The sequence below is a fragment of the Triturus cristatus genome, chromosome 7, assembly GCF_964204655.1.
Source record: "Triturus cristatus chromosome 7, aTriCri1.1, whole genome shotgun sequence".
In the NCBI taxonomy this organism is placed as follows: domain Eukaryota; kingdom Metazoa; phylum Chordata; class Amphibia; order Caudata; family Salamandridae; genus Triturus; species Triturus cristatus.
The window spans coordinates 1,141,299,284-1,141,323,342 of NC_140590.1; the positions used below are offsets into that span (position 1 = coordinate 1,141,299,284).

Sequence of the window (24,059 nt, forward strand, 5' to 3'; positions counted from 1 at the left end):
GGAATCTGCAGTTAGATGTCTCTATCAGATGGACAAGTTAACTACCTTTGGCAACGCCTTATCTGGTAGAGATAGGATCTAGGCACAGATTTCTTATCGACCCACCTATCCTCCCCACTCATCGAACTGAGGGCCTTGTTGTCTTCAAGATGCCCCCTTCCATACTACTAAAGTTCTTTCAATCTGCACTTTTTGCTTCAAGATTTTTCCTTTTTTTAAAACTGTGTCCAGAGACATTTTCTCTAATTGGCTCCGCGTTTTTGGTGCAAAAATAGTCACAGAAAGAAACTGACAGGACATCGGGGTAGGGCTTATATGGACTCAGTTGACGTCACTACGTAGTTGCTTGATGCCCTCTACCAACGTGCAGAGTTACTGCTGAAAAAGGTTCTGGATCTAGTCTGGCGCATGGGGAGGATTCTTAGATAAGAAGTCTGCGGCTAGACCCGGTCTCTACTAGATGAGGCGTTAACAAAGGTAATAAACTTGTCCAACTGGTTTAAAGAGTACTACAATAGGTTGTACACCTCCTAAAAAAAACTATTAACTCTCTAATATCTGATTGCCTAAATAGTCTAAAAAATGGCATGGGTTGAAAAATTTGAAGAGAACCCTTAATGCAGTCACCTCAGTCAACTTTTATCAAGCATATGTATGGATCCTGGCCCCCACGTCTTAGCCCATGCTGGACAAGACATACAATCGCGGATTCATACCACAGTCCCTAAAGGAAGCGGTGATAATCACATTATTTAAACCTGACAAGCCGGAGGAGTCCCGCTTCTCTTAAAACGCTAAAATACTAGAGGAGAAACTTCTATTGATGCCAGGACTGCTGTTCCAGGATCAGCTTGGATTTGTCCTGGGCAGATCTACAGTGAGCAATTTATTTACCTGCTTCGCAACTATGAACCAACTAGACCCAGAACTAAATACAACCAAAATATTTTTGGATACGAAAAGACATTCAACTCTCTTGAGTGGGGATTTTGGGTGAGAGTGTTTGGGATACTGGGAAACAGATTCCCCTCTGGGTCTCGCTCCTTTCTCCAATCACTCGGCCTGGATCAGCTTAAGCAGAACATTATCACTCTAGGTTCAAGACTGGAATGCCCTCTATACTCTCTTCTTTACTCACTAGCGATGGAGCCCTTGACCTGAGCAATATGCGAGCACCTCTTGCATATGCTGATAAACAATTGATCTTATGATCAGCAGACATTATTTTATTGTATGTTCGTGACCGAGCAATAAATCTCCCTTCTCTAAAAAGTACAATCCTAAAAATATGGAGAGATGTCTAGTCTTAAAATCAAATTTGACAATTCTGTAATCTTCTTCCTAACAAGTAAGATGACCTAGGCAGCAGTGGAATTCCGTCTGAAATGGACTAAGTTCTGTCAAGTGACTTTGGAATACAGTACACAGAATAATTAGGGGGTGATTTGTGACCAGATAATAGACTGTATAGGTAAATGTATTAAACTCCTTTATCCTTAGTGAACCACATTGCCTTTGTAAAAATGTTCCTTCTTCCCAAGCGGCTTTCTTTTTCTTAATTGAGCAATAGTCCCCTCTGTGGTGTTGAAGATGTTACTATCACAGATGGTTAGGCTGATATGGGCAGGTAACACTCCCAGAGTAGCCTGGAACAAAGTCGCATTACCATATGGAATGAGGGAGAGGGGGGTGGTGGCTTTGTCTGCTCCTGATTTTAAATTATCCTGCAGGGGGGTGGAGCAAGTTGGGCAAGATGGCCAGCATCCCCTTCTGTGCTCCATATTTCAACTGTTAAACTCTTACAAAATCAGGCCCTGCCACAGACATCGAAACGCCTAGACAGGAGGCGAGCAAGGTGATGTCGGAAAGGACAACCATGGTGTAATAATCTTGAGCAGGAAGGCCATGGAACAAGATAAAATGCAAGCAAGCCTCTCAGACCAGAGTACAGCAGCATGGCTGACCATACCTGGTAACGCAAGCCCACAGCATGCTCCAAAGAGCGAAAAGACTGGGAGATAGCAGAGTGAACTGGTGGGAAGAAGAGCTCTGCACAGTAACTGACAGCAAGGAGGCTTCATTCTTGTAGAATTGTGATGAACTGAGGGGAAGTGAGCCTTAATGCACAAAGCTGTAGAGTGAATCTATGGGTCTCCTACCCATTCCGCAGCCACCCACTCCCTGGAGTGCTCTACATGCTGAGGGCTAAGCCCTGTGAAAGGAGATGGACAATGATGCTCTAAATTGAACAAACAGCCAGCGGCAGATAGATGCCAGTGGACAATCGGCCCTTAATTGAACCAATAGCCAACAGGAAATATACACTGGAAAGAAGAGTGAAGATCAATCCTTCTTTTAAACTCCCTTGGGGGGGGGGGGGTAAAGGGCTAACACATGAGCTGTGTGCTTCAAATTAGAGATGTTAAGAAAGACCATAGGAAAATATAGTGTCTGAAGCACTGTTCTGGAAATCAACCTGCGATATCCCTGCCTGCAAAACACTCATGAAAGGCCTCACTGAGAGTTGGGTAAGCAGTGTGGAAATTGAGGGGGATCACACTTTGAAAATCTAATGGCAGACAAAGAAAATCGCAAAGGACATATGGCAAAAGTGAATTCCCTTACATCTCCCTAACAGAGGCATACCGATAAATATGCCAGAACACAGCAGCAAGACAGTCATGGCGAAGGGAAGAGAGCTGTTGAACTGCATGGAGAATGAACTAGGCGCAGATGTGGTCTCATCGATGGACACAATCTAAGATACTAATCAGGCAAGAGCGACTGAGGTAAAAGAGGGTGGAGAGGGATGTGGGCCTAATACGCCAGGACCTAAGACTAGTGGTAGAAAGAGTCATGAAGTACCCAAACAGAAGACATTACTGCCATCATGTGGGGACACGCCACAGATACTCATGATTGACTATGTTTGTCCCAGGAGTGAAACTATCAAGGAAGTTGAAGCAGACTGAGCAGAGGGGGATTTCAGACCATTCCGGCCCAGTATGCATGATAGAGAGTAAACCCCACAGACTGAAGGGAATTTGGAGATCGATTGCAAGGGACCTCCTGGATGAATAAATAGTAGCTTCACTCAAACGCCACAAGACACTACTTTGAGGAATACATGGAACAGCAGACCTAGCAGAGACCCTTTTGGAAGGTTAAAAAGCTGTGTTATGAGGACAGGCAATGTCACAAACATACTGCAGCCTAGCTCAACTCTGGGAGAAAGTGAAGGGGTTGGAGGAAGAGATTAACATGAAAGATATCAGTAAGCAGAGACAGCTGCACGGCTGGAGTGCCGAGTACAAAGCCTGTTTAGTTAAGGGTAGGAGGGCTCCAACCGTATTATACAGGACGTACTATGACCGAAAACAAAATTAATGGAAATAATGACAGCAAACATTAGACAGCCCCATAGCCCTAGAATAACTGGAAGATGCAATTAAACAGCTACAAGTGGGCAAAACTGGGGGCCCAAATGCCTGCTGGGTTAAATTCTCTTCCTTATTGAGGACACGCCTCCTAGATATGTTTACTGAAACTAAAGATATTAGGCAACTACCTGCCGATCTCAGTAAAGCAACAGTCACTGTGATCTGTAAAGAGGAGAAGCGGTGGAAAAGTGCTCTTCGTACCAGCCGGTATCTTTGCTAAATACTAAGGTTAAACTCCTAGCCAACATCCTCCTGAACAGACCTCTCTGAGTAATACCACATCTGATAAACCCAGGTTATGTGGGATTTTTTCTGAATCAATCTAACAGACTAAGCCCAAGGAGGGTGCAGTCAGATTGTTCAAATAACAATGCAGAGGTGCACCACTTTTACAATAATTACTAATCCAAGAGATATTTCCACAGTATTCAATAAACAATATGAATCTTCTCTTAATTCTCTTTTTCCTTTAAAGTGCTACATATATAAATAAAAACAGCCAAAGCGTTTTGTCTATGTACAAATGGACTTCTTCAGGGCACAATAGTAGTAGAGAATTCAATTAAGTAAGCCGTCATAAAACAACAACCGATTATTTGTAAATGATTCGACCGTCATTGCAATTAGAAGTTCTTCCATGAATCGTCTGTTAGAATGTAACCGAACCAGATCCTCCAATCAATTTACTAGTCCATTTTTCATAAATAACTTCTATTCAGATTTAGACAATTGGAAGACCAAGGGCAAATCTGCCCATCGTCAAGCACTGCAGTTGGTGCCAAGGGGGAACCAAACCACTCCTCTCGGCCTGCACGCCAAGTGTGATAAAGATGGTTATTCACAGTTCCAATAGTAGAGATCTGGGTGAACATTCCAAAGCTTCAAACTTCAAAGGTTAACATGGTAAGGGTGCTGCTTATCACTGCTCCTGTTTGTTCTTACTGTCAAACCTCTAGCATGGTGGATCCAAGTTAGCCAGTGGGTGGTTGAGTTGACAAAGCAATTCGGTAGAGAAGAGAAGATATCACTCTATATGGATGATATTCTGTTGGAACTAACCTGTTCAAGCTGCTGGATTCCAGTACTGATGGAAATCTTTGAGAAGTTCCGACAGCGCTAGGGCTCAAAGATAAATTGGCAGAACTCCATTGTGTGAAGGATATGTGGATGGCAAGAACAGAAATCTTTAACTAGCAGATTGAAGGTCAGAAAGGATGGGTTTAGATGCTTTGGTATCGAATTCAGATATTAACAATTATCAAATATAGTTGCATTTAAAGGTGAGGTTAAGTACTGCTGAGCAATGCTCCTGTCAATTCGGGGAAGAGTGGCATACTCTAAGTTGATTTCCTTACTGTACTGCATGTATGGTTTTAGGATCCTGGCTCTGTATATAATATACCAAAGTAAGGTATAGTGTGCAAAGAGTCCAGTGGAACCCCAACGGTAGGCAGAGATAAAAGTAGATAATACCTTACTCTCTATTTGTGGAAGTGTGGGTGAGCAGTAAGGCTTTAACGGAGGGTAGTGTTAAGCATTTGTTGTACACACTTAGACAAGAAATGATGACACACACTCAAAGACTGAACTCAGAACAATTTGTTTGTATAAAAATATTATTTAGTTATATTTTATTTTATAGAACCAAGCCAGGCCTGATACAGGTAAGGATAATAATACTTTGCAATATTTACACTGTGAGATACAAGTTGAATGCCGGTTAAATGTAGTTGGTTGGTTTACAGGTAAGTCAATAGTCAAAATTAATTTTCAGTTACTTTGTAGATTACTGTGTAGGTTACTTCTTGGATTACTTTTTGAGTTACTTTTGCTACTCGGTGGGATATGCCTAGAGATCACACTGGGACATTTCCTAGACAAAAGGTAAGTAATTCAGTATCTGATAGAGACTACTGGCCGCAGATTCCTTCACGTAGAATTAACCCCAGGCGTGAGACTCGATCCGGAAACGTTTTTTGCCACAGCATCCCTGCGCGCCGGGGCGACATCACGCAACTCCGCCCAGGCATCATCCGCGTACGTGACTTCAGCGAAGTCGCATAAGACCCGCCCTGGCGCGCCTACATCGGTTTTTTCCTTTTCCGCGTGCAACGCAGATCTGTTCCTTGCTACAGGCCTGTTTACGGCCCCCTTTTCTTCCATTTCTTTTTGGTGGAACAGTGTGCGAATGCCTTCGGGCTTTAAAACTTGCACGTTTTGTGGGCGTCTTATGTCGGCGACGGACCCTCACCTAATTTGTATGTGCTGTTTGGGGGAGGATCACGGCACCACAGATTGTGTGGCGTGCCAACAGTTGAAGACGCGGCGGGAGCGCCGGATAAAACTTCTCGGCGCGTCTCTCCAGGTTGACGTCCTCCCCTCGGTCTGCATCGGCGGACGGCTTCAGATCCGGCCGTAGTCGTCATTCTCGCCCTTCTTCGATGTCACGTGAGCATCGCTCCCCGGTGGGTAATTGTCGCAGTTCGTGTCCGGGGGCTGGTTTCCGGCCTACCGGGGGCGTGGACTCTCTGCGGGTGATGCGGCCGACGTGACGTCCTATCCACCGTTTTCCAGTGTTGGGGTGTCGAATCCAAATGGAGACATACGAGGCGGTTTTGCAGACCTTGCTGGCGTCTCCTCCTCCTTCCCCTCCTGGGGCGTTGGCGGACTCCTCGCCCTGCGCAGGGCCCTCTGCGGTTCCGCCGGTGGCTCCGGCGCCGACTGGTTCGGATCCAGGCTTGGAGGATTTGGTGCTATTGGGGTGCAGCTCCTTTAGGCCACGGCGTCTCTGCCTCGCCGCAAACTCCAGTGGGGGTCCCTATGGTGTCGCGGGAGGTCGCTGGGGCTCGGGTCGCATCCCGAGCCCCTCTCATTTCCTTGGCAAGGTGGTCCTGTCAAAGGCCGAGGTGACGCTGCTACGGAGCCAGCAGCAGCTGGACCGTGCGGAGCCACAGGGGTCGTGGACCCTCCTTGTCCTGCTCCGGGCCCCTCTCGTCCCTCCCCACAGGCGGCTGCCGAGTCGGAGGGCGAGTCGGAGGTTGTATCGTCCCTGGCGCCGCCACATAGGTTGCCGAGCGATCTTCGCATCATTCTGGGCCGCGGCCGGCGGAGGGCTTCGTGCCACTCCCTGGACCAGTCTCATTCCCCCACGCAGGTGGCTGCCTCGGCGGGGGTCGGGTCGGCATCATCCCGGGGCCAGTGTGGCTTCAGCTCTACTTCAGTCTCCGCTCCGGGGTGACTTGGAGGTCCCTTGTCCGGTGATGCCGGATGGCAACGGCGTCCTGCCTCAAGCAGCGGACTCTACGGCTCCGCGCAGGGGTCGTACCGCGGATTCGTCTTCGGACGCCCCTTCTCCGGAGGCAGGCTGTATATTAGTGTCATCCTCCCCGGTGACTGGTCGCCGTGTGGTGTCCTTTTCACCAGCATCGGTGTTCGTCGGAAGAGCGGCAGGTCCCTCATTCTTCTGTTCTTCCTGACTTCCAGGTCTGGCCCTTGCCCGTCCCGCTTGGCCTCGGGGACAGCCACCTTAGTTTGCAGCCGTCGCTCACGGAGGAGCTGCTTTCTCCACCGCAGGGCCCTACAGAGGCGGGTGCGGCCTTTGCTCATGCGGTGTCCACGGCTGTGGGCATCCTACGCATGGGTGACCCGGTGGCTCACTTTCCAGCGGACCATCTATTGGAGGTCCTCCACCAGGGATCTGGTGGGAGGGAAATCTTACTTCCCTTTGAAGGTTCGCTCCTTTCTTCCTTGACAGGGGCTTGGAGGCGTCCTGCCTTAGGGGACCTGGTGCCTCCACATCTTCTGCAACGGCACCTTCTGGAGCCGCGTGACCCAGCGTGTCTTTCCCTTCACCCCTGAGCCGCCAGCCCCCTATTGCGGACTGCTTTTCCCTCCCTGCCGCCACTGTTGACTCCGCCATCCCGAGAGGCCCGCTGGCTGGACTCTTGGGGACGCAACATGTTCGCCTCGACCAGCGCGACTCTGCGGGCCCTTAACACCTTGTGTGTGCTGGGTAGGGCCTCCTCCTGTTTGTGGGACTCGGCTGATTCTCTGGGATCTGCAGCGTCCCAAGAGCCTGCTCAGGTGGATTTGCAAAAAGAACTATTGATGGACAGAATGCAGAACAATGTCATACATTCACCCCAGTACCGAGATCTGGGTCTATATCCTTCGTTTTTTTGCTCACCATGCCATTTTCAGTTTGGACCCAGCCATATGCAAATCAGTCTTGACCCTGTGCCCAATGGGAACAGTCCAGCCCGAACTGCCACGCCAGGTCGTCCCTGGACTAGAAACAAGCATCCTAGGACCGGATTCGGGGTTTCACCCCTCTTCAGCCAGGATAGCTTGATTCCAGTGGCATGGAGAGCACAGGACTCGCGTCTGAGCATACTCGTCCCACTCGGGGTAACAAATGCAAAATAACTATTGATGGTGAGAATGCAGAACAATGTCATACATTCACCTCAGTACAGAGATCTGGGCCTAAATCCATCGTTTTTTTGCTCACCATGCCATTCCAGTTTGGACCCAGCCATATGCAAGTCAGTCTTGACCCTGTGCCTGGCTGAAGAGGGATGAAACCCCGAAACCGGTCCTAGGATGCTTGTTTCCAGTCCAGGGAGAACCTGGCTTGGCAGTTCGGCTGGACTGTTCCCATGAGACACAGGGTCAAGACTGATTTGCATATGGCGGGGTTCAAACTAGAAAGGCATGGTGAGCAAAAAAACGATGCATTTAGGCCCAGATCTCTGTACTGGGGTGAATGTATGACATTGTTCTGCAATGAGTTCACTGGGAATGAGATACACACCTTCTAATGCAATTTCAACCAGGTTAATGGTTTCAAACATGGGTCCTTACGTGAGTGCATGAATTGAACACGAGAAAAGGGATTAAAATGAATGTGAAAAGCAAAATAAATTAGATGAATTTAATTCATTGGATTCAAGCTACGATATGGCTGTGCAGCTTTGTGGAACCCAAACCGGTTTCTTTGTGATTTAGTATTGTTGCAGCGCAACGAGACGAAGCGTGTAGAAAGGTTTGCACGCTAGAAATGTTTGAAACGATTAACCTGATTGAAATTGGATTACAAGGTGTGTGTCTCATTCCCAGTGAACTCATTGCATGAATATTCGTCTCTATTGAGATAGCACCCAGAATTAAAAGGTTAAAAGAAATCTCGAAACAACAAGGAGAGCAGAGAATTGAACCCAAAGTGTAAATTAAAAAGGACATATGGTGCACTGGATGGGCTTCGTGTCATGTTGGAATATAATTCATCAAGTGAGGTGTGCAGGCATTTAATGACTATTTTCATTAAAAGCACTCGCGTATGGACCCATGAATTCCATACTTGACGGACATGGGGTGTGTTCAAAAGTGGAGTAGTTTTACTGTGTATTAATGTTAACTGTTGGTATAGCAACTGTGGTAGGGGAAATACACCAGGTGAAGGATTATACATGTTTGTGTATTCTGGGACATTGAATTGTTTTGGTTAAAAGGTGGAATGCACTCGGTTTGTAGTTTAAATGACCTCAGGTTTACGTAACCAGCAGACGCAATTAATCACCTGTAGGTCATTACCAAGTGCGGAAATGCACATAAAACAAGGCCTTTCGGGCAGCATAACCAGTTGCATTTAATTAGAATACGCGTGCTCCGGCCCGTTAGCAAGGAGAAAGATGAAGTTACGATATTTTTAAATGGATGCAGTTGAACAAGGCATCATGTAAATATGTTTTAGGACTTTCTGGCACGTCATGGTAAGTGCACGAAATACGATGGACGCCTGTCTGTTTTTGTTAAATAACCGAGGATACTTTTAATAGTAAAATACAGAAGGTATATGAATACTGTGGGAGCATAAATGACCGAATATAATTTACAAGCAGCAAGGTCAAATGCAGCAGTTTTTATTTATTCAGTGCTCCACATATAGACCTGTCATTAATATCCTGGATAAGTGGTATGTAAAACTAGAATACTTCATTGACACAATGATTAAAAGAACACATTTGTTTGTATTCCTAGATGCCCCTGACGAAGGGAGTGTTATTCCCGAAATGCATTGGACTTTTGAAAATAAATCATGACATGCAATCCACCCAACACTCCTGAGTTTTTTTAACATGGTAAAGAACGGATTGAATTAAATGAATTGAACACAAGAGAAAAGGGATTAAAATGAATGTGGAAAGCGAAAAAGCAAAAGAAATTAGAGGAATTTAATTCATTGGATTTAAGCTACGATATGGCTGTGCAGCTTTGTGGAACCCAAACCGGTTCCTTAGTGATTTACACATCCCTGTGTGCCATGCCCACAACACACACTGCCCTGGCATACCTCAGTCACCCCTCTAGCTGGGTGCCCTCTGCCAGTGGTGTGGGTACAGGTGCATGAGCCCTGTGCCCCTACAGTACCCAGGTCCATTCCTGGGCACTGTAAGTGCAGTGCTGCCATTAAGAGTATATGGTGCTGGGAGAGCGTCAACACGAGCTCCACAGCACCATGATGGCTACACTGAAGACTGAGAAGTTTGGTATCAAACTTCCCAGCACATTAAACCCACACTGATGCCAGTGTGGGATTTAATGTAAGATGCACGACAGAGGGTAACTTAGAGTTGCCCCCTGAACCTAACCTACAATCCACGTCCTGTCTGAGAGGCTGCCTAGACTCCCACGAGCAGTGGTTCTGCTCAAAGCAAGTAACAGACCACTGGCATGAGCCAGGAACCGCGACTCCTGCACTCTGCGCCCGCCTAGCCTGTGCCGGAGTGGACAAAGACTATGAGGACGTCCCCCGGCGACTGTGACCCCGAATCCAGCACCCAAGGACCCTCCTTGACGCTCCTGACAACGCCTGCTACCTCAACGCCAGAGACCCACCCCAACCGCGACCAGTTGAGGGTAAGATTTCCCGACGCAAAAAGACACCCCTGCATCCGGCGCCCTGCGGCCTCCTGTGCCCAGCTCCTGGGTGCCTACCTAACCTACAGCTTCCCAACTTACCTCTCGAAGTGGTGGTCGCACCTGAAGAATCTTCGTCCCCGAGCTTGCAGCCTTTGTTCATCTTGTTGCTTCTCCATAGAAATCCATTGAGTGGCCGACGGCTCAAAAGCACCCTGAGCCCAGCCGCTCGAGTGCCCCTGGGAGTGCAACATCTATCCTAATCTACTTCACCACTTGCCCTGAGTAAGTGACCAGGAGCCCAGCTCCCACAGCCTCGTGGCCTGCTTGCCAGCAGCCACCAACCAAAGGCCCCCTTCCCGCCATAGGTTAACATTGGGCCTAACTCTCTCTGCACCCGGCTGCCCCTGTGCCGCTGACGGTGTAACAACTGTACCTACCTGACCCTGGGAGACCCCTGAGTCTATGCCCAGAACCTTAACTCTGCCAGTCGAGTACTTACCCAAAAGCCGATAACTCACTTTTTCTCCAAAGGGTAACATTGGCTGGTTTCACTTGGAAATTCTTCTAAGTGTCGAGTTTTGAAACTTTAAAATGTTTACTAAAAATCAGCCGATCAACGAAAACGAAACTACTCACCTGTTATCAGGAGATATCCCAGTGCTGGACCTTGGTTCCCAGCACTGACCCTGAAAAGTAATTACAACCGTACTTGCCGCTAACTTGATTTTCCTCCATATGATAACATTGCCTGTTTTTTGCCAGAAATTCTAAGTGTCGAGTTTTGAAACTTACAAATATTCCTTAAAAATCGCCTGTATAACAAAAACGATTTCTTTCAACTGTATACAGGAGATGCACCAGTGCTGGATCCAGGATCCAACACTGAGTAAGAAAAAGTAATGATAACCCTACTTACCTGCTAAGTGAATTTCCTCTCACAGGATAACATTGGTGATTCTATGTGAAAATGTTTCGAAGTGTCAACTTTTAAAATACAATAATATGCCTTAAAAATCATACCTGTAACCAAAACACATTTACTTACCTGTTTCCAGGAAATGTCCCAGGACTGAATCTAGGATCCAGTCCTGTGATTAGAAAGCTAATCCTAAAAGAAATTCATTGCATTTACTTAGACAATCCCATTGAGCTCAATGTTATAATTGTGTTTGAATTGTGTTGCCTATTGCAACAACTGTAACTATTGCATTAAAAAGTCTATTGGCTATTGAAAGTATTTAACTAAAGCATCTCATTCTGAGAAAGTATATTTTGATACCTATTGTTGGTTCTAAAATAAAACTACCATATATTTTTATATACAAACCATTGGTCTAGAGTTCAGTTCTGGACTGTGTGAGACCATTTGCTGACTAAGTGTGTACAACAACTGCTTTACACTGTCCTCTGATACTACCTTACTGCTCGACCAAGCTACCACTTTAGAGAGTAAGGTTAGATCTAACTTTAGTCTCTGCCAAACCTCTGGGGACTGTGGACTCTGTGCACGCTGAACCTTACTTTGGTGCAGTATATACAGAGCCACTTTCTTACAACGGTGTCCCAGCATCCCCAGTCATCCTAACTTACCTCTCGAACCGGTGGTCACCCCTAGAAGATTTTCGTCCCTGAGCCTGCAGTGTTTGTTGCAACTGGAGAATCCCCATTGAAATCAACAAGGCACCTGACACCACAACAGCTCCCTGCACCCAGCCGCCCCTGTGCTGCTGTGGGTGCATCTTGTGTGCCCCCTGCCCTGAACCTAACACCTGGAGCTTTGCTTCCACAACCTTGTGGCCTGCTTGTGAGCAGCCACCAACGGGAGGCCCCCTGTTCCCCATTGTAGAACTTGGGGCCTCAGCCCTCTGCTCCCGGCCGCCCTAGTGCCGCTGAGGGTGCTTTAAGAATGCATTCTCGACCCTGGTGGAACCCTGGTTCTAACCCCAGGAACCCCACTCCCGCAACCAAGTACTTGCCTGTAAACTGGTAATTCAATTTATCCTCCCTTAGGATTGCATTCACTGCTTTTCTTTGAAAAATATTTTGTGTGGAGTTGGTTTGTATGGAACTCTAAGAAACTGTAAATATACAAAAACTACTTTACTTAATTTTTCACTAGGCAATGTCCCAGTGTGAGATCTAGGCATATCACACTCAGTAGAAAAAAGTAACCACAGGTAATCTAACAGTAATTTCAACTGTATTCTAAGTATTTACAAACCCGTAACAGTCATTTTCAGTCATCTTGCTGGTGCCAGGCTTGCTTGGTTCTAGGAAATAAATATAACTAATAATATTTTTATACTAACAAATTGGTCTGAGTTCAGTCTTCGAGTGTGTGACATCATTTCTTGCCTGAGTGTGTACAATAAATGCTTAGCATTACGCTCTGATAAAGCTTTACTGCTCACCTACACTACCACAAATAGAGAGTAAGATATTATCTACTTTTACCTCTGCCTACCTTTGGGGTTCCACTGGGCTCAGTGCACACTATACCCTTACTTTGCTATAGTATATACAGAGCCAGCTTCCTACACCATTTTCTTGGCCTGTTCATGAGCTGTGTTTTATAGCAAGAGTGTTTGCCAGGCTGCAGAATGTGGACAAATATATATTGTATTGATCAAGAATAGTGTTGATACAGGTAAAGGAGAGCATCCTAAATAAAATATTTCTGTTTATGTTAAAGGGGGATATGTCTATGAATGAAAATACCACAAGCCCCAAGGAGCCTTCCGATGAAGGGATTGAGCTAGATAATGAAATGCCGCCTTCAAGAAAAATCAACCCTGAAAAAGGGGGAGGAGCAGCCATGAAGGAGAATGTTTGTCAGGTAGATCATCCTGGTCTATTATTCTCATAGATATTGGAATGTTGAGCAATCTAATGTCTGTTTCTAAGCTTTTGCATCTTAGATCATCGTATAGTATTATGATAATGCATGACTTAGCCTACATTGTTTTTTAATTGTTTTCTAGGCATTGTCTCCAAGGACTTCTGTGCAATTCCATAAATAAATCACTGCTTATGCTCCAAGAAAACAGTGCCTTTCAAATGCTTAAAAAGACTTTGGTGGCTGAAGAAAAGTGCTTTTTTGTTTGGGGGTGGGGAATGGAGTGGACTTTTGGCCTGATGCGCAAGCTTACCCTGGGGATCTTCTTAATATTTAGATGTAGTGGGGGGGGGTTAAGAAAGGTGAGGTGAGATATCATGCCCTGAGTTTTAAGGGCTTCTGTCGACGCTCAGCAGATTGCAGACTTAATGAAGGCCATGCTATAAATTTTCAGTGGGATACTAGTCCCCAGTGGAGTGCCTTAAAGCGTCAATGAGTCTCATGGTTCCTGATTAGGATTACTGCCGTTCTGTCCTCACTGAAGCCATCTGTCCCTTTGGGATCTGTTCCTTGGCTGCTGCTGGTTCTGATACAGTCTTTTCCACTGGCTCTAAGACCTACACTTGTTCCCGCCGCACTAATGCGGATAGACGACTGGTGCCGACACCCATGTCCTATTGCGATCTGACCTGTGCCTGAGCCCATCATGTGACGCGATACAAGGTTACACAAGTGCAACTAGTTGTCATTCAGACTGATTGCAACCCAATGCTTCTACAATGACTCTGTTACCAACAATAGCATTCTCTTTTTGGTTCTGACCCTGTGTAGGATCCAGGTAGGGTCCCTTTGAATACTGATAATGAAGAGTAGGGAGATTCTCTGCTCCCTCCTCATTATACTGGAGATGGATTATTCCTAGACCTACAAAATGCCAGTGGGTTTGACACGTACTGTGAAACTGAGCTTCACTCACCACGTGGACCACCAGTGGGAGAAAGTGCTTTGTTTGCTCAGATGGTTAGGAGGGCGACTGATATGCTAGAATTACAGTTGCCTTTGTCGCAGCAAAGTTAAATGTTCTCTTAGAGATTCATCAGCCATTTCCTATGATCTATACTTTTTTGTTTCCTTCTAATTAAGCCTTAAACAGCACTATAATGTCCACATAGCCAAAACCCTGTTCCTGCCCACTAGTTAGCAGGCTAAGAGCCGCGTATCATCGTAGACCTGTACCTGGTAACCCAGGTTTTTTGACTGAGCATACCACACCAGAGAGCCTCATTGTGTAGCCTTTCCACTATTCAGGTAAACCCTTTTTCCTGACCAATCCCCCGGACTTGGAGTCAAAACAGATTGACATGTTTAGCAAAAGGATGTTTTCATCTACGAGTTTGGCCTTGGGGTCCTTAAATGCTATTTGCCTTCTGGATAGATAGTCACATGCTCTCTGGGACAGAAGATCTCAACTTCTTTCTATCACAAACATTACAAGATGCAGTACAGTTTGTGCTTAATGCTGGTATGAATTCTACAGATTGCATTGGTAGGGCTCTTGGGCCAATCGTCTTAGGGGGACATTCATGTAAGAAGTCTAGTGGATTTTCGGGCACATCCTTAATAGACAGGCCCATTGATGGAGTCAAAGCTTTTGTCGAAAAAGGCAGACTGTGTTCAAAGACAGCCATAACACTGCACTGTTGACATCAGTGGAACAGTTCGCCCACCAGTCCCTTAATTTTTTTGGTTAATCTAGGGGAGCTGAATTATAGCGAGGCAGATTTCCCATCCGTTGATCCAGCAATCAGTTCAGTCCTTTTGGGGCAACAGATGCTGCGCCAGCAGGCATCCTGCAAGACAGGAGAGATAGCAGTCCTTCAACACCTCCTTCCCTGTTGCAGCAGCTACTGTGCTGCTAAAGTTTGTCCTTGGTGACCCATGCCTGGCTACTGGGGTGCAGGATCCAACATTTCCTCCCCGACTGGCGATTTTGTTTTGCAGCATAGACGTCTTGTAGATTCCCATACTGTGCATATTCTGCAATCTAGTGGTTAGAGTCGGAAGTGCTTTGCTTTTTTCTTTTTTCTTCTGTTGGGTGGTTGTGAAACCTGTTCCCCCTGGTCAGGCCACAACCCCCTTTGTGTGGACCTGAAGAATGGTCTTACAGATAGTCCGGGAGAGCTATGTGTTGTTATTTCCTCCCCACTTCCCGCTGCTTAATTTGAGCCAGTGGTTTCCAGTGCTCGGCATCAGCAATTAATTGTCAACATTGGCAGGCACTTATGACAGTCTGCCACATGGTGGCGCTGTTACCTAATTTAGAATTTAGCACAACAGTTGATTATTGATTCAAAATACTTTAAAATTACAATTAACTGCTCAAGTCATTTTTATAGCTTTGGTGGACTGGAATAGTCAAAATATCAAACATTTAGGTGTATAATGGTTAGTATTTGTGTTGGTACTGTCATTGGCAGTTCTGATAGGGGCAATAGGTGGTGCAAGCTGCATTGTCCACCTGACGAGGGCCCTGGCACTTATTTACTTGCAAATTAAGCACTTCCTCCTCCCCACCCATTTATCTCCCACACCAGAACAAACTTTGAAGAAACACTTGCACATCCTGATGCAGGTGGTACTTATTTTGCTCTCCTGTGGCATTAAGTGGGTACCATACTTCGTGTAAGGTGAGGAATATTATTTCTGCAATTTCCTCATCCCGAAAAAGAATGGGGGCCTTAGGCCCATTCTGGACTTTTTTCCTCTCAATGTCTTCCTATGGAAGGACAATTCAGAATGCTCATGTTAGCTCAGATTCTGTCTGCTGTGGACCCAGGAGACTGAATTGTGTGTTCAGATTTGGGGTTTGTGTATTTTCATATACTGTCCTGCAGTCCCACAAGTGCTACCTGCAGTTAAAGGTAGGCCAAAAATACTTTCAGTTCGCCATCCAAACAGCCAGTCACCTGACATGTTTGAGGTTCTCCATCAACGAGCCAAAGTTACACATGACCCCCTCACAGAGGATGTCGTTCATTGGGGCGGTATTGGACAAAGCCTCTCCCCTCACTGCATTGAGTTTAGGATATGATCCCAGATGTCTCAGGATCAGTCCTGGTGCTCCCCGCCTCTTAAATCATCCTAATCCCGTTCATCAGATGGCACATAAAGACACTACTGTAGAACCTCAGGTCCCAGTGGACCCAGCACCAGGGCTGACTCTCGGATACCAGTTAAATCTTGTAGCAGATGGGTTAAGATCTGCAGTGGTGGCTGACAGATGTCCACCTGACCTGCGCCAGATCACTTCCTGTCCCCTACCCACAGCTCATGATGGTGACAAGTGCATCCCTGCTGGGCTGAAGGGGTCACCAAATGGATATGGAAATCAGAGGTCTCCGATCTCCTGTGGAATGCCAGTTCTCCAGTATTGGGGTATCTTTCATAGATTCACATGCTTGAATCATTCCCCATCGTCGAAGTGGGAGTCCCACAGTACATAGAATAGCAATATAGCAATAGCATAGCAAAAGCATAGCTAAAAGAACAATAGGAAGTAATAGAACATAGAAGGTAATAGGAAAAAAACTTGTCACTTTAATAACTTGTCCAAGTCATTAGATATGGTCCAAACTCCAGCCAATCAGGCGACAGCACCCTCTGAAACCTTCTCCTCAGAGGCTCATGCTCTCAGATTTTATACCGCACGTCGTGTGAAGGGTGCACTTCAACTTTTTCTACACTAATTCTTCTGAATATCTTCACTACAATGTCTACTACAAAGAGGTCACTCTTCAGACACTGCGTGTCTTGTGGGAAACTCCGGCTTCCTTCTGAGGACCCACACAAAAAGTGTATTTACTGCCTCGACCCTGACCATCAGGTGAGAGATTGTAAAATCTGCAGGACTTTTCCTCAAAATACTTTAAGAGCCAGAGAGGGACGTCTTCTTCAGTGGCTGCAGAAGCTCAAGACAAGGGATAATCCCTTGTCAGATGTTGAGTGATTCTTCTCTCAGGACTGTCGCTTCTAATAAGAGAGCTAGTGAGGCTGAGATGGCATCTCCTAAGGCGCTGAAGAAGCATCATTCATCTAAGCTTAAAGACCAGCCTTCCTCCTCAAAAGCTGCTCCTGCTCCTCCTAAAGGTCAGTCTATGCCCTCTACGCCTCCGAGATCTAAGTCTCAAGCGGCTAAATCTCTTCCTGAGATACTTTTACCGAAAAAAAATTGGAATCGCGTCGACGAGATCGTCGTCGATTCCTTCATCAACTAAGTCTTCTGTCGTCACTTCTACGACGACGACTTCCACCTTCTCGTCTCCTCAGCCTACTATGATTGTCATCGGCGTCCTCTCCGTCGACGCTTGTGTCAGTGAAGCCTCACTCGTCTACTGCTTCCCTCACTTCGTCGTCGATGAAAAAGAATAAGCGCACCGTCTCTGGACATTCGTCGACGGGCGCCTCTTCGTCGATGAGATGGTCGATGGTTTCCAAGGATCAGCCTGCTTCGTCGACGGAGACCTTGTTGACGAAGACCTTGTCGATGGAGACCTAGTCGACGGCCGCCTCGTCGACGGCACAGAAGCATTCACATACGGAACTTCAACTAGACTCATCGTCGACTGCATCGTTGACGGCGGAATCTTTGGTTCCACCTTAAGCTTTGATGTCTATAGTCCCCTTGAATTCTTCAGCAGTACTTTTGCCGCCTTCAGGAGTGACAGAGGCTTCTCTCCTTCAACGTATACAGTCTTCTCTGGATATTCTATTGCCAGTTCAAGCATCTCCTAATCTTCCAGTGGAGCTTTTTAGGCCTCGCCTGACCCAGCGCATGCGCTGGTCTGGCAAGACTTATTGAGAGGGCTCCAAAAAGTGCTACCAGGCCAGCCTAGAGCTACAGTGCATGTGCGCGGGCGCGCGCGCCGCGATTTACCGAGATTACATTCACTTTCGCGGCCGCTTTGATGTTTGATCGCGATCACTTTCACTTTCCGGGCCGCATGGCCGCTTTGCATAGCCAATAGGTCTCACTTTTGGGACCTTATAAGTATTTAGTTATGCAACTGTTGCATGGCTAAACACTTATACGGTCCCAAAGGCGAGACCTATTGGCTATGCCAATGCTTGTTGATTATGGGGCTGATGAGGATTCGGAAGAGGATGACTGGTTCCGTGCTGCTCGCAGTCCTTCAGAGCTCCTTATTAAGTGCCAGGATATTGATGATGAACAAGGGTATGACTATTACCCAGAGCCTAATGTTCAACCACCACTTGAGAATCCAACTGCACAGATGCCTATGTCTGTCATTTCCAATTTGCAACATATGCTTGATGACTACTACCGCCGTTTCCCCCCCTCTGAATTGGCCTCATCTGTTCCTCAGACACCTATTCCTCCGCCTTCATCGATCATCAAGCCGCCACTTCCAGTTTCTCCAGTGGCATCGATGTCTCACCACCGGGAGGACACACGTACCACTGACGATGACAGAGAAGAAGGGGAGTTTGATGATAGATCCCTACTTACCGAGTGGGACAATTATCAGATCCAGACTCCATCGCCTACCACTCCCAACTCCTGCCGATTCTCCACTAGCTAATATAGGTGGATTTCATGTTCTCCTGGACAGAGCGGCCAAGAGGTTCCACCTTCCTATGGTCACCAAGGACAAAGACTGTTTCTTGTATGATTTCAAAGACCAGCCACAAAAACAGGTACGGGCTATACCGATCATCAACTTCATCTGGCAAGAGGGTTTGAAGGTCATGAAGACCCCTGCCTCCATTCCTGCAGTCCTGCCACGCCTGGATAAGAAGTACAAAGCTCCGGATAATTCACCAGCCTGTCTCATTGGTCAACCTAAGCCGGACTTTATCTCCCAGGCGGCACAACGTCAAGCCAGGGGTCCCTCGTCTCCGTTGTCGGCTCCTCCTGATCAAGAGGGCAGACGCCTTGATTCCATTGGGAAGAAGTTTTCCACCATGGCGGCAACTAGTATCAGAGCGGCTAATTCTCTAGCTATGCTAGGCCGCTATGAAAGGCAAATGTGGTCGGACATTTCCCCCTTTATTGACATGTTGCCCCGAGGCCTCTAAAGCGGAAGCTTTAAAGATCCTTCAGGAGGGAGAACGGATCCCCGCCGAGATCGACTGTGCAGTGGACGTCTTCTCCATGGGTTTTTGCCAACTAGCGGGGGCAGCAGTTCTCCGACGTCAGGGCTGGTTGAAAGCCACTTCTTTTTGGCAAGAAGTACAAACAAAGAGTTTGAGGCATATGAGCTGCAGTTTACACGATATGCATAGATCGCCATCTGGTGTTGGGTCCGGATGTTTGCACTTGTTTTTGTCCTGGAAAGTCTTTGGAAGTCACGAGGTATGTGACTCCTCCTTAGGATCATAGTGCGCATGGGCACCGGCTCCATCCTCAGATTATTTTTTTCCGCCATCGGGTACGGATGTGTTTCTCGCGCTCCAGTTCGGAACCGTTACCGATTCCTGTTTCGGCGCGCAATCCTTCACACTTTCGACGGTATTGTCTTGATCGCGAACCCTAATCAGCGCGCATCTCTACAAGTCTTCGATTCCGGTCGTCGAAGAAGGCCTTCGGGCTAACCCGTGCCTTGGCATCTGGCTCATGGAAAGGACGCCTTTCAAAAAGTGTCCTCGATGTGGGTCGAAGTTTCCCCACACCAATCTGCATGCGGTGTGTAACCTTTGTCCCTCTCCCGAGCACGAGGCCAGAGACTGTCCGGCTTGTGCCTCTTTCTGCTCGAAGAAGACCCTCTGGGATTGACGAGCTCGAAGGACCGTGGCTAGCTCGTCGAGTTCGATCCCCGACGACATCTTCCAGGAGGGCGTTGATGTGCCACAGGAGCGGGTCGAAGAAGAACTCATCAGCGCCTTCGAAGCCGATGACTCCGACGTCAAAGAAGTGACTCCAGTGCAATGGGTCTTAAGTAGAGACGTCGACCCCGACCCACTCCCTACAAGAACAAAGGCTTCGGTCACACCTTCACCTTCGGGCTCAGGTGCATACGGACACACTGCTTCCCTTGCCCCGCCCTCGGGCCCGGCAAAGAAGCCTACCAAGCCTTCCGGCGGCTCAAGTCTGCCTGCCACCGGCGCCGAAACCCAATCATCGGCACCAAAAAAGAAGCCGCACCTATCCTCGGGGCCGACCGCTACTTCCACCCCGAAGCCCTCCGCACCGAAGACTCCAACCAGTGACTCCCCGGCACCGAAACAACACTCAGAGCTGACGAAGAAGTCACTCCCCAAAAGTTCGGACTCACACTCTTCGGAGCCGAAAAAAGCATAGACACCGAAGAAGCACACAGAGACTGGTAAATCACACGTCTCGAAGCCCAAAACCGCTCCGCAGCCAGTGCCGAAAAAGCCCTTGATGTCGACACCGAACACCCAACCTTACTCTTAACTAAAGACCCTAAAACGGGGCAATTGACTCTCTGTTCCAGAAAAAGACCACTGGCCATGCCTGCACCAGCTCCACTACCTAAAAAGAAGGATACAGCCACATCACCTCTTAGGGTCCCTTCTCCACCTCCCCAACCTCGTTCTCCTACGTCATCACCTACACCGGTAGATGACGACACAGGGGACGGTGACAACAACATGCCACTAGATGACCCCTGTCCACCAGGTTCCCCTGACCCCTGGGATGACTATAATATGCCTGATGTCCCTAATGTCCCGCAAGAGGACATCTACCCCTCTAGGCATTCCCCACCAAAAGAAAATATGGGTTTTAATCAGCGAATACACCGGGCTGCCCAGTACCACGGGGTCGACCTACATACAGAACCGGTCGAAGACGATTATTTAATGGACACTTTCGACACCACCCAAAGGTCCACATCCACTTTACCCATGATCAAAGGGGTGATTAAACACGCTTCAGAAGTATTTAAAGACCCTGTCAGGACTAGAATCATCAATCCTAGAATTGTGAAAAAATACAAAGCTGCCCCTACATACCCAGCTTACATTAAGGGCCCTGTTTCATTAGACTCCATGATGGCCTCACATGCTAGGAAAAGGGCTAATTCGCAGACATCAGGTGATGCAGCTCCGCCCGACAAGGAGTCTAAACTCCTGGAAGCCTCTGGCAAAAGAACAACGTCCCAGGCAGCTAATATTTGGTGCATCGCAAATACTCAAGCCCTGTTAGCCAGATACAATAGGGCTCACTATGATAAGTTAGAGTCCCTACTCCAACACCTCCCGGACAAACACAAACATAAGGCCAACAACCTAATACAAGAGGGTAAAATTATCAACAACATCTCTATCCGGTGTGCTCTTGATGTGGCAGATACCGCATTCAGAGCATTAAACACAAGCGTCCTTCTTCGCAGGCATGCATGGCTATGCATTTCCAGGTTTAAACCTGAGGTGCAAAGCTCTATCCTCATTCAACCATTCGACCAACAACACCTTTTTGGCCCTAATGTTGATGCATCCCTTGAGAAGATGAAAAAGGAAACAGACACAGCCAAATCAATGGGAGCCTTGCAATCGCAAGCTCCCAGACGTTCTTTTCGTCACTCATCCTACAAGGGCAACTCCAGGGGATACTAGTCTGATAACCCATCCACCTCCTACAAGGCTCCCACACAATCCACCTTCACCGAAGGTTATCAGAGAGGAGGATACAGAGGCAACAATAACAAGGGCAGAGGCAAGACTAATAACACCCACACTGCCTCCACACCTGCCCAATGACTTCCCTCCGCGTCCCCCGGACCATTCCACTCCTGTCGGGGGAAGACTACAGCAGTTCCTTCCTGTCTGGACCAACATCACCACAGACAGGTGGGTGCGACAAATAGTGCAATCAGGTTACTGTCTCGAACTTGCCTCTACCCCCCAAACATTCCACCCAAACAGTGTCCAATATCAGCAGAACATTTGTCACTCCTCAAACAAGAGGTAATTTCCTTACTACAAAAAAGTGCAATAGAACTAGTTCCCCTGCACCAACAAAACACAGGAGTTTACTCCCTGTATTTTCTCATATCAAAGAAGGATGGTTCTCTGAGACCTATTCTAGACCTTAGGCCACTAAACCTGTACATACAATCAGACCTTTTCCACATGGTCACACTTCAGCAAGTCCTCCCTCTTCTTTCACAGGGCGACTTCCTAGCCACCTTAGATCTCAAGGACGCCTATTTCTATATTCCCATACACGCTGCTCACAGAAAATATCTCAGGTTTGTAGTGGACGGGCAGCACTATCAATTCAAAGTACTCCCTTTCGGAGTCACAACAGCACCACGGGTATTCACAAAGTGCCTAGCAGTAGTCGCAGCCCATCTAAGAAGACAAGACATTCACGTTTTCCCATACCTCGACGACTGGCTCGTAAAAGCCAGCTCGTACACCCAGTGTGTTCATCACACTCACGCGACTATCCAATTACTCCACAACATGGGGTTCACAATAAACCACACCAAGTCTCATCTGCAACCCTCTCACACGCAACAGTACCTCGGTGCCACAATAAACGCCTCAGAAGCGCTAGCCTATCCCAGTCCACCCAGAATAGTGAGCATTCTCGCTCTCCTACCCAAATTTCAAACTCATCACTCTCTTCCAGCTCGAGTGTTCATGCAGCTCATAGGGATGATGGCCTCTTGCATATTCATAGTGCCTCACGCAAGACTCCAGATGCGTCCCATACAAGAGTGCTTAGCACACCAATGGAACCAGGCTCAAGGTCAGTTAACAGATCTGGTGTTGGTAGACGGTCGCACTCATCGCTCTCTGCAGTGGTGGAACACCAAAAACCTTTTCAAAGGGCGACCGTTCCTAGAGCCAGTTCCTCAGATTGTCATGACAGCGGACGTATCGCTCTCCGGCTGGGGAGCTCACCTATTACATCACACCATGCAAGGCAGGTGGACATCTCAACAGAAGTTATTTCACATCAATTACCTGGAATTACTGGCCATATTCCTAGCCTTAAAAGCATTTCAAAAACAAATCAGGCAAGACTGTCCTAGTCCGCACAGACAACATGACAGCCATGTACTACATCCACAAACAAGGCGGGACACACTCTCTGCAGCTCTCTCAGCTAGCACAAAACATATGGAGGTGGGCTATACCTCAGAACATATTTCTCCTAGCCCAACATGTCCCAGGAGTCCAAAACACCATAGCCGATCTGTTAAGTCGTCAAACACAACAGATCCACGAGTGGGAACTCCATCCACAAGTTCTTCAACCATACTTTCAAATGTGGGGGCAACCACAGATATACCTCTTCGCCATCCACGAAAACACCAAATGCCCAAGCTTCGCCACCAGATACCCACACTCATTGTCCAAAGGCAATGCGATATGGATGAACTGGTCAGGCAGATTTGCGTACGCCTTTCCGCCTCTCCCACTCATACCACTAGTGGTGCGCAAACTACGGCAACACTCACTGACTCTCATTCTAGTTGCTCCAACTTGGGCCAGACAACCACAGTACACCACATTGCTGGAACTGTCAGTAGTTCCGCACCAGAGATTTCACCTCTCACTACGCCTCTTAACCCAGAACCGTGGAGAGATCAGACACCCGGACCCGGCTCATCTCAACCTTGCGATCTGGCTCCTAAAATCTTAGAATTCGGTTACCTTAACCTTCCTAAAACTGTATGAACGTCATTAAGGAGGCTAGACGCCCTACCACTAGAGCCTGCTATGCAGCCAAGTGGAAACGATTTGTGATATATTGCCATAACAATTGCATCAATCCCCTAGATTTGTCTATCCAACACATCATAACCTACCTACTACACCTACAAAGGTGCAACTTAACCTATACGTCTATTCGGCAACACCTTGCT

General features: G+C 47.3%; 1 protein-coding gene across 2 annotated transcripts in view; it reads left to right on the plus strand.

Moving 5' to 3' along the window:
• NSD1 (nuclear receptor binding SET domain protein 1) overlaps nt 1–24,059 on the plus strand; it is a 1,235,760-nt gene that overhangs the window by 879,273 nt on the left and 332,428 nt on the right. For both annotated transcript variants that reach the window (XM_085618316.1, XM_085618317.1), the window contains exon 11: nt 13,054–13,197. In XM_085618316.1, coding sequence (XP_085474442.1) covers nt 13,054–13,197 — 144 coding nt within the window. The remainder of the gene's footprint in view (nt 1–13,053; nt 13,198–24,059) is intronic.